Genomic DNA, 11234 nt, shown 5'->3' with positions numbered 1-11234 from the left:
CGGTTTAATGTCATTCCCTAAGATCGATCACTTTTACGGAAATTATAAGAGTTATTCAGCATAATCATAGGAAGAGGATGAATATACCAAAAGCATATCCACATATATGTATGTGTTTGCTACAAATCATTTGAATGATGAATTCAGATCCTAGAAACGGGTCTGACAGAATGTGCACTTTGATGATGATGAGAAGAACAAGATAACATCAGAGAAAGAAACTAGAATTTGATATAACATAAAAGTTCTGCTGCTAACAAGGAATCCTCTTAACAATTAGATCATACCTTATTGCTAGAGCATGTTAGTGTAAGCACTAGAGCAGATAGATGAACTCTCTGAAACAAAATAACAGCAAGCCTAGTAGTACCATAACAACATTTTATATCAATCATGTGATTGAACAACATGCCTCAGCAACGTTTGTTTACAGTGTTCTACACAACAAAAAAAAAAAAGAAGGGAAAATAAGCAGCTCTACATTCTAAACTAAAAAAAAACGAAATTAAAGACACTTTTCTTTTACTTGACCGAGTTGGTCTGTAGATAGTGAGAATTATGTAGTAGTATAAGTTTCAATCCTTTGACAGCCTCAGCTCCCTTCACTGTCCTTCCAGAAGTAGGATTATGCTTATAGTAGTAGTTGTCCATCAGGCCAACCTGATCCGAGCAAGACCAAGTAGATCCTATAGGACTGCTATCAACCCACATGAACCTCTTCGAATACGGATTGACAAGGCTCTTGCGGAATTCTTTTGGTGCCTCGCACAGCAATCCCTACAACCAAGAAAAGAGCATCTAAGTTTTCACTATCTTGCAGTGGTAGCTGCCAGAAATCTAATCATATTACCTCTGCCATAGCTTTGATACTGAGTGTGGTGCTGTTAGACAGAACAACAATTTGTTCATCATTCTTCAGTTTTCTAAATAAGAGGGCACAGTCAAGGATGTGGTCTTCAGCCGTCGGAGAAACAATCTCCATCAATTTTCCAAAAGCAGGGGAAACCATAGAATTGAAGGTATTAGGCCCGAATTCAAAATTTCCATCACCAAACTGTGATGTCGGAGTTACTGGTGGAGTCGGAGCTATTGGCATTGTCTCCTGTGAGCTTTGCACATGAATCCACCAATTTGCCTTCTCCATGCATTCTTCTATCCATTGAAGAACTGATGAAGCTTTCGATGACCTTCTGAATAAGCTCTCACGCCGTTTCATGAGGTCGAGCTCCCTTATAACTTGAGACAGAAGGAAAACAGGTAAGCATATTCCAATTAGAGATACATAGCAGAACTAACTGAGAAATACTCAGTTCAGCTTACCAATTCTTGGAACAATGAGATGGGTGCCTTTTAGTCCTTCTAACAGCTTCAGTGACCTCCTTGATTCTTCATCAAGGAAACAACTCGTATCGACCACCATGTTCCATACCTTCTTCTCTTCTCTAGACTCATTAGACACTTGAATCTTGGATTGGCTCTGCGACGAAAAAGATGAACTCAATCCTGATTAACAAGCAAAAGAAATGGAACACTGAGATCTAGTTCTCAAACAACTTACAAGAAAATTGTTAACTTCATTTTGACATATATCAACATGGTTGTCATTACTAAAGTCATCGTCAAAAACATTCAATTGGGCATTATCAAGAGAACTGCTACTTCTCAAAGGAGAGGAGTACTCCAAGAGAGGCTGGAAGGGGATCCTCTCCCCCCTTCTCTTCATCATCTCTCTTTCCATTCTAGCACAGCTTTTAGAGATATCTTCCCTTCTCTTCAAACCTCTCGAGGACGCAGGTGTCAGATTCTCCTTATCTGAGAAAAGATCAAGTACTTCTTTCTCCGCAACTTTCACACAATTCTGGAAGATGGGCTTCCTTGACTTCATCTCTCTTACAGAATCAGGTGTCCAGTTCTCCTTATCTGAATAAAAAGCATCTTCTGCTGCATTCAAAACAGCAGTCTTCGCCAATGATTTCTGCAGCAGTTTTTGACCCTTCTTTAACTTGTGACTCGAAGAACTTCCCGGCGTCAAATTCTCCTTATCCGAACAATTGGATTCATTTAAGATAGATTCATTTGGCTTCAGCTCCCTAAGAACTCCAGGAGTAGAATTCTTTATGTCTGAATGAATCACATCTTCATCCAAATCCAAAGGTGGCACGGCACAGAGCGTATCTACCTGGGTCTTCATCTTCCATGGTACTGAAACTTGCGGGGTCACATTCTCCTTATCTGAAGCAAAAGCTTCTTCCTCTTTTATATCCAAATCGTCAAATGAAACCTCGCAGATTGTTTCTTCTATCTTCTCTTTGTCTGAGTGAGTCATATCTTCCTCCAAAACTAAAGGTGAGATGGCACAGAGCATGTCTACTTGGGTCTTCTTCATCTTGCTACGTACCGAAACTTGCGGAATCACATTCTCCTTATCTGAAGCAAAAGCTTCTTCCTCTTTTACATCCAAATTGTCAAATGATACCTTGTTTATTTCTTCTATCTTCTCTTTGTCTGAGTAAATCACATCTTCCTCTAAATCCAAAGGTGAGATGGCACAGAGCATGTCTACTCGGGTCTTCTTCATCTTGCTACGTACCGAAACTTGTGGGGTCACATTCTCCTTATCTGAAGCAAAAGCTTCTTCCGTTCCTTCTTCCTCCTTTCCATCCAAATTGTCGAATAAAACCCTGCAGATTGTTTCTTCTTTCTTCTCTTGTCCAGAAACTACATCATTCTCATCTCGTAACTTTTCTTTGCTCCGGCCAGTGTGAATGCGAAGGAAGCTAATGGACTTGGATTTGCTCCTTCTTGACAAGAGGCTCGACAAAGGACCTCGTTTCTCGGATCTCGCCGGACTCAATTTTTCGCTCTCAGAAGTTGGTAATTTCTCAGCCGATTCGAGTACTGGAGGAACAGAACAAAAGCTTGAGCTTCCATCTACTAATTCTTCTTTCGCGGGGCTTGGCAATTCCCATTCCGAGAACTCTGGCAGTGGAGGAGCAGAAGGGATCTCTGCAGCCCATGCTTCTTCTTGATCATTACTCGGCTAAGCAAACAAAAATTCATAAAAAAACCATTCAAGAATGTGGAAAGGAAAACAATTAGTAATCAAGAAAACTACCTGATAGGCTTCTTCCTTCTCTTCAAGCAAAGGCGGAAGCGGCTTCTCCATCTCGAACGCGTCGCTCAAAGACAACCAGATAAGCCTATACACCCTGGTCGAAGATCCAAGCTTTAACAAGTCCCCCTCCACAAGATCAACAGGGACGTTGGGTGGAATCTTGGTCCCCGAAACCCAAGTCCCATGAACTGCAAATCGGAAGAAACTAGATCGATTCAAGAAGACCATAACGACCAAAGAGAAACAGACCCAGAAGCAAATTGGACGCGTACCGGAAGAGCGATCAGTGGCGGTGAGCTTTCGGAGACGAGGGCTTGCGCGGAGCTCGAGATGGAATCTACTGATGCTTGGGTGGTCAAGAACGACATGGCAATCTGGGTGTCGGCCGATTAGTATCGGCTCTTCTTCTTCTGCTGCTGCTGCTTGGAAAGATTCGTTGCTGGGTTCTTGATCTCGTAGTGGGGTGTTGAGGAAGATGTTCTTTAGAATGGTGCCCTTCTTGAGAACGGAGAGGACTGGGATCTTGACGTCTTCTTCCACCTCCGGTCTCGACTTCTCCATGACTCCTTTTGAATTTGGGACCCTCGTTTCAAAATTGTAGAGGGAGAAAGATTGCTGAGGGGTTTCTTGAATTGGGATTTTGGAAAGTTTAGGAGCTATTATTATTTGGGAGAACGAATCGAATCATGGGTGCTCTGGTATGAATGCTGAATTTTGAAAAGATAACCGTTGGTTCTCCCGAAACGGCAACGGCTAGTATTTGAATTGTTGTCTTCGGAAAGACATTGATCGACACAGGCGGAGGGAGAACGATTGTTCACCAAACATCAAAGCAGAGAACAGAAAACTTGGAGTTTTATTTTATTTTATTTTATATGAATACCCCTCAAATTATTTGCTTGTATACTTTTCTAAATTTTGTGTTTAGCTATGTACTTTTCTATATATACCGTTCTAGTTACTTCTTAATTAACTATACCTTAAATTCTCGACTATTTAATAGATAAAAAAGATAAATATGACTTTAATTAAAATAATGCGTGCAAAATAATAATTATTTTTTGTCTTTTTTGCCATTAAATAGATTAAAAGTTAAAACTTATTAAGAAAGCGAAAAGATAAAAACAACCTAAATTTTAATTAGAAGTGATCGGAATTCATATTCTAATCATTATATAAATTAAGTTCAACTGTGCCCCAATAAAAACTCAGACCGAGTACCAACTAACTCTATCCCAAATAATATTGTAAAGAAAATTATTCGATGGTTTGGCTCAACGGCTCGACTTGGTTGATAACTCGACAGTGTGGTTGGTTTGGAGGAGTAGCTCGGCAGTACGACGGTTTGGATCAATTTTTGGCAGCATTTGGTTCGAAACAATTGTTCGATGACACACATGACTTGAAACCTAAACTAAACAGTTTACTATATTGGCTAAAAGTTTGATGGGGTCTAAGTGTCTGTATCTAAGGATGGTTGATTATTTATCCAACCCACATCTAGCCTTCGGACTCATGAACAATAAAAAAAAATTCAGAGTAATATTAGCAAAAAATCAAACTCTTATTATCTTTGGTGAGCAGCCTACTCACTTCTCACCCAAAGTTTTAACGAGTTCCATATAAAACTCTATTATTTGGTTAACTTTGTGAAGCATCCATTTAAAATCAAGAGTTTTAATGAGTTCTTATTATGAGGGGTAAATATGTAAATATATACTTTAGGGAAAGGAAAAGATTATTTTACTCCATACAATGTCCCAAACCGAAGTCAACAAGTCGGGCCCAGAAGAGTAAGATTTGGGCTGAACATTGGGCCGGGCCGCTTCTCAGGGTTACGAAAGTGCGATAGTTTTCGTGGGGAAGACGTCGACTCGAATCCTAGCCTTCTCTTTGATCGCCGCCACTGCGAGCGACGCTGCCGTCGAAGCACCAACCTCGTTGAGATTGCTTGGGCTATAAAAAGCTTCGATCTTTGGAATCTCCAACCCATTCTTGGCTCTCTCCGTGGGCGAATCTGTTCCTCGTTCGACGCCGAGATGGTGCGTCTCCCTTCTCTTCTTTTCTCGATTAATTAGGCAGTTAATTGTTCGATGTCTGGTTGTGCCCCAATGAGATAGGAATGATTAGTTTAGGACACGGTGTTTCAAAAAGGAGCCCTCTTTGGGGTGATTTCATTGCGGTTGAATCACAAAGATTGAGTAATCTTTTCCTTGGAAACCCTTGTACTTTTTCTTAGTTCCCGCTTGTGTGATTCAATTGTGGTTGAATCACAAATATGGTAGTTTTTTGTTTTCTATGTTATAAATTTCTCCATTTATTTCGTAACTTTATTTGAAAGGGCATGCACTTTAGGTGATCTGTTGCCGCTGAGCCGCAAGGCTGTATTACATCCTCTAGATATTAATTAGATATTTGGTTCAAGACCTTCATATTTTGCTATCTTATTGTTTTCTCAAGATCTCATTGCTTAAATGCTATTAGATTTTGTGTGATGCATTGAAAAAATAAGATAAAGAAGATTATTTATCAAAATGAAATCTAAACCAAACAACGAAACTGGAACCAAAACTTAATAAAACTGACCAAAATGTTTCACCTTTTGCTGAAACTGAAACTTCAAACTATGAATTCCCAATGAGAAGTAAGAAAAAGTGCTATCAATTTTTAATGCTTTCATCTATGTATGTAGTTCCTACAATCAAACACCGAGTATTAACAGATTATGCTAGTAAAATTTCTGTTCTTAAGACAAAATCTATCTTTTTTCTAATCTTTCGCATGCTTCCTTTTTGGATCTATATGAATTATCTACAGTCTCAGAATATCTTATATCTTGAAACTTATTTTGACCACAGGCTGCAAAACTTCTTGCTAACTTGCTCATCATGGGTTCTGGGATATTGGGAAGAGCAGTTTTCCAAGCTTATCGTAAAGCAATTGAAAGTAAGTAAACTGTTTGGTTGCGTAATGGATTTCTTTGGTTAGCATTTTTTGAAATCTGCGTAGTTGAGCAAAATGCTTTATGGGTCTTTCATCATCTCATAAATTTTCATTTTTAGATGTCATCTCTCGTAACTGTTACATATAGATATTACATCATCTTTTTTAATTAGTAAATGCACAAAAACTAACACATTTAGGTACATGAGAAGAATTGCTATGAGTTAATAGCCAAAGCAGGAAGGCCCAGTACTATGATATTTAAGGTTTGAATTTCATAAACATGTTATGGCACTACAATCATATGGGTAAATTGTTTGGAGGCCTTAGTAACATATCAGATGATTTGGACTAATTTCCTGAACAAGAGTTCAATGACAAATAACTTGTACACCTCTTAGCCTGTGATGACATAGATCAATTTTCATATTTTAGAGAAGGTGAGTCACAACCATTGTCATACAAATGCTTCGCTAACAGTATTGGTTCAGCTAGGGCTTAAGTCAAATATTAAAAAAAATTAAAGGATGACTTTTTTATGATTGGTTGCTTGGTCAACATCAACCTTTTAGCAAAAGTTTCAAAATTTAAGAAAATGTTATAAAAGCTATAAGGTCAATGGACGCTACAGTTGTCTACCTTCTTGATTCAATTTATGTTGATGCAATCTAGATCTGGAGCTTATCTTGTATGAGATCAAAATATATTTGTTTTGTGCTACAAATGGAGGGAACACAGTAGAGTCGTAGTTGATCTTACAGTGACCCAAATTACACCTGTGAAGTCGACAGAGAAATTAGGTGCAGCTCTTAATGGAAGTCTGAATTTACTTGTAAATCTTTTTGATATTACAGTCCTGTCTGGTTGATGATGTTACCATGAATCCTGTAGTCAGCACATGGAGCCAAGTTTTGTGCCTCAACATAAAAAGTAAAATAAAAAAATCACCTAGATTTTGTTCAGGTTGCACCTTTCTTATTTCTTATAGTTCATAGCCACTAATACTTTTGCTGTAACAAGGATAACCTAGCTCTGGATTGTGACACATTTCAAATGCTTTTGCTACTTGCTACATATAAAATAGTTCTATACTTTGAAAGCTTTTAGTATTTGACCTTGAGGCCTTTATTAATGTATTGAAATATCCAGGCATGCTTGTGCAGATCTTACTCTTTCTTTTAATTGGAATTTGCAGATGCAAATAAAACTGGTGTTGCACATGAAGCAATAAATAATATTCGGAGAGCTAGTAAAGTAATGACCGAGCAAGAAGCTAGGCAAATATTGGGGATTGGTGAGCAGTCAACATGGGAAGAAATTCTCCAGGTCGATGGCATTCTTTTATTTCTTGTTTAGTGTGAATGTTGTTAAGCTACTCCTAGTAACTTGAGATTGCCCAAAGCCTGTGCTATGAGCAAATGAAATATGACTCTATTCTTTTATGCAACTAATCATTTGCTGAATATATCTAGTATATTTCTTTCTGGCACTTTAAAAGTGTTGCTGCTTTGGTTAATCATTTAATGAAGTTGGTCGCTTGTGATTTCAATTGTTAATTATGATTGTTGAGATTTAAACAACTACTATTGTCAAGTGATCTCTGTTCTTTTGTTGTAGATTATCTTTGGAATCTAAAGGATTGATTTTTGTGAAATTGCAGAAGTATGATATCTTGTTTGAGAAGAACGCCAAGAGTGGAAGCTTTTACCTTCAGTCAAAAGTTCACCATGCCAAACAATGTTTAGAAGCTGTCTACCAACCGAAGGGCGGAACAAACTAAGTATGCTAAAACTAAGTCTGCTAGCTTCCTCTATTCATCAAGATTAATGTCCGTGATTATGCGCTTAACGCATGTGACCTTGAAGCGGATAAATATCAAGAAGGTTTTTTTTTTAAGAGTTATGATTTTGTATGGGGTTAATCTTTCACTAGGCTGCAATTTTTGTGATATCTAAAAGAGTCGGTAGAACGGTAACCGGAAGTTGGTCATATCTTTCATGATTTTCCTTGGCCATTTCCATGAAATATAACAGATTGACCGAAAGTGTTCTTCGACATCAAGTCTGTTTCAAGAGTTTTTCTATTAGCAGCTGGAATTGGTTCTTTTTATTTGTCATCCACAGCTGTACACATTACATTTGATCTAAGAGGAACGTTTAGAATACCATATTTTTCTTTTAAACATTTTTTCTTCCTTCTGATTATGGAATAAGCTTTTAAGTTTATTCCAAGTCTATATTAGTTCAGTATCCAAACAACAGTTTCTGTTAATATTACTTTATTAATATTTATTTCTCTTTCCTCTTATTTTTCATCTAATGTTTTGCAGTATTAATAATTATTTTGACTCATTTAACTATCCATCGCACTATTTTTACCCTCTCAAGAGAAAAAAAAGTGCAATCTTTATAAACTATTTTTATTTCAATGCATCACTAAGCTCCCTAACTCAAACCTAACCATCAGGCCAGGTTTTGAAATTGGAATCTGACCCATTTATCTGCGTGCTGGATAATTTTAATCAGATAGGTATGCCAAAACCTCTAAAATTTATTGAAGTTTGTCTTTAAAAGTACTAATATTTTATTTACTTCCATACTGGCATTGAGTTAAATAAATTTCATAAGTTTAAAATCACTTTCTTACTTGTATAATTTTTCATATTAAATCAGTACTTTTACTGTTAGAAATTAGCCGGTCTAAATTATCAAAATGTCTTTTAAACACTCAAATTGCTTTCCTCTTCAATCAGTTTGTATAATAAATATAGTAAGGGCATTTTGATAACTTGGGGGAGTTTCATTAAATGGGATGAAAGCTCTAACAACATTTTGGTAATTTAGGAGAATTTTATTAAGTAGGATAAAAACTCTTAACAGTTTAATACAAAAGAATTGTACAAGAGTAACCTAAGTTTAGATGTGAGTAATATATTTGTTTTAAAATTAACTTTGAGCCTAAATTTATAGGCAAATTTGAATTAATAAAATTTTTAATTCAAGCTAATTTTAAACTTAAGCAGGAGGCTTACTTCTATAGTATCTACTCTATCATCTATTACTCTTACCGTGCTTGAATGCTTATTCCACGGACTTTCTCTCTAAAAAACTAGGTCTATTTTTTTAGAAGAGCTAGCTTTTTATTTCTCTATCTTAACTTATAATTATCTACAAGCTTATAATATATTTAGAAAAAACAAATTAAATGTAGATTATATCCATAAATTTTGACCGAGCAATTTGGCATGCAAAGTTTACGCCTATGCAAGCCTGCGACCCTTTCAGTTTCATAACCATTCATAATTTGATCGTAACCATATGATTATAATTCTTATCCTATTATTACGTTATTATTATTATTATTATATATATATATATAAATTGAAGTTATTATTATAATCTTGAGGCGAAGAGGGAACACGATGATTTGACGCAGGCAACGAGAGACGACAACTGATCAAATATTTTTATTAAATTAAAGGAGTAATTTTTATATCACATCACAATGTACTCAAAGCTTCAAAGTACCAATTGTGACTAGGATTATGAATATAATAATAAGAGACACGTGTCGGGCTAAATGTATAGTTTCTTCTTCTCACTCCTATGATTATAAATAAATAAATTTGCACATATCCCCCTATATTTTAAATATTTTATATATATAATAATTATTAAAAATATCTCACTTGACCAATTTAATTAGGTTATTATGTATAATAAAAAAATTAAGATTATTAATAAAAATAATGATAGTTTAAAGAATGAAATTGGAATTATCTATCTCCCCACCTTTCGTCGGTTGAGATAAGTAAATATCTTTCTTTTTTTTAATAGAGATAATTATATATAGACCATTAGCATTGCTAATTCTTTGCATATTGATCCTCTTAATTATATAAAATCTCATTAGTATGTCTTCGTTGGTTTAAAAACCATCACTTGATGCTTATTTTACCTTTCTCGTGGAGGATAGGGAATGAGAAAAGTTGATCATAATAGTTATATGATGTTATTTTTCAGGGATATAAAAATATTAAATAGTTAAAGGGTTAAAGAGTCTCATAAAATAATACAATATATAAAATAGGAGTACTTGTGGGGTTCTAAATGTAACTAACCCTTTTTAATATCTTCTACCTAAACTCCGTAATCTAGCCTAATATGTTCTTATAGTCATCTCACAGAGAAGGAGTGCCTGATTTGCAAATAGCAAAATTTGATGGCTTGATCTGCAAAATCACCTTAAAGAAACATCATTTCTGTGCAAATTTCTCAAAAAACAGAGCAAGAACGGAACAGAACGGAAGGACCAAAAAAAAAACTCCAAATAGATTTTTTTTCTCAATTACATCTCCCTACTACTAATATTTTACAATCAAGTCCTTCTCTCTTATTTCTCTCTCTCCCAACGCCCATCTCCTCCATTACCATCATCCTTAACCCCACGCCTCACAGTCACAGACCAAACCCAGCTGCTCCTCCAAATACCTTTCCAGCAGCCGCCTCCCCTCCACTTTCTCCTCGTACTTCTCCGAAAGCCCAACTGCTCCGCCTCTCGTCTCCCTCGTCAGCGGCCGCGGCGGAGCTCTGGGCCGCCGGAGGCGGCGGAAGGCGACGGCGAGGCAGACGAAGGAGAAGAAGACGCAGAGGAGAGGTAAGAGCACCGGGGAGCAGCAGACCACGGCGAGAGCCACTGCGGCTCTCTTTACCCGTCCGCCGACGGTGGCCGGAATCCACGGGGCTTCAAAAGTTGAGACTTTTCCCATGGCGTGACTCTTCATTCACACATCCATTTTTAGCTCCCACATGGAATTCCTTCCTCTCATTATATAAGCATGAGTTGTCGCTGCGGATCCTCTACAATTGATGGTTGTAGATTTTACTGCTACCTACTACGTGGCACTCAATATAACTCCAGTGTTCTATGATAAAAATTGATGCTAAATATCTAACCCAATTATAATTCAAACCCCTGCAGTATTTTGATCGGGGAGATGCTGACTCTAATCATTTATACTAACAGGCCAGCAGAGAATATTTGCTACTTTTTTTCTTAATGAATCTCCCATTTATTCTCGGTAATAGCTAGTTCCCACAACCTGCGGCGTAGAGAATCCGCATCCATTAATTTATATACACAACTATTATTATTATTCTACTCTTCTTTTGTATAC

The 11234-nt window shown here is 36.8% G+C and overlaps 2 protein-coding genes across 2 annotated transcripts; one reads left to right on the top strand and one right to left on the bottom strand.

Annotated features, from left to right (window-relative positions):
• Positions 1 to 366: 366 nt before the first annotated feature.
• On the bottom strand, positions 367 to 3951 carry LOC140762551 (uncharacterized). The gene is made up of 6 exons (XM_073100429.1): positions 3388 to 3951; positions 3116 to 3303; positions 1559 to 3040; positions 1321 to 1477; positions 851 to 1236; positions 367 to 777 (listed from the first exon to the last, which is right to left on the bottom strand). Exons 1-6 carry the CDS (start codon positions 3674 to 3676, stop codon positions 523 to 525), a joined length of 2757 nt encoding a protein of 918 aa, XP_072956530.1. The 5' UTR covers positions 3677 to 3951; the 3' UTR covers positions 367 to 522.
• A 1021-nt stretch (positions 3952 to 4972) lies between these two features.
• On the top strand, positions 4973 to 8113 carry LOC140761646 (mitochondrial import inner membrane translocase subunit PAM16 like 2-like). The gene is made up of 4 exons (XM_073099071.1): positions 4973 to 5157; positions 5974 to 6061; positions 7254 to 7384; positions 7719 to 8113. Exons 1-4 carry the CDS (start codon positions 5155 to 5157, stop codon positions 7836 to 7838), a joined length of 342 nt encoding a protein of 113 aa, XP_072955172.1. The 5' UTR covers positions 4973 to 5154; the 3' UTR covers positions 7839 to 8113.
• The last annotated feature ends 3121 nt before the right edge of the window (positions 8114 to 11234 follow it).

Source organism: Typha angustifolia, chromosome 1 (genome assembly GCF_048772165.1).
Source record: "Typha angustifolia cultivar Huaian chromosome 1, ASM4877216v1, whole genome shotgun sequence".
NCBI classification, from domain to species: domain Eukaryota; kingdom Viridiplantae; phylum Streptophyta; class Magnoliopsida; order Poales; family Typhaceae; genus Typha; species Typha angustifolia.
The sequence above is the reverse complement of the archived record's forward strand: the minus strand, read 5'-3'. Positions and strand labels throughout refer to the sequence as shown.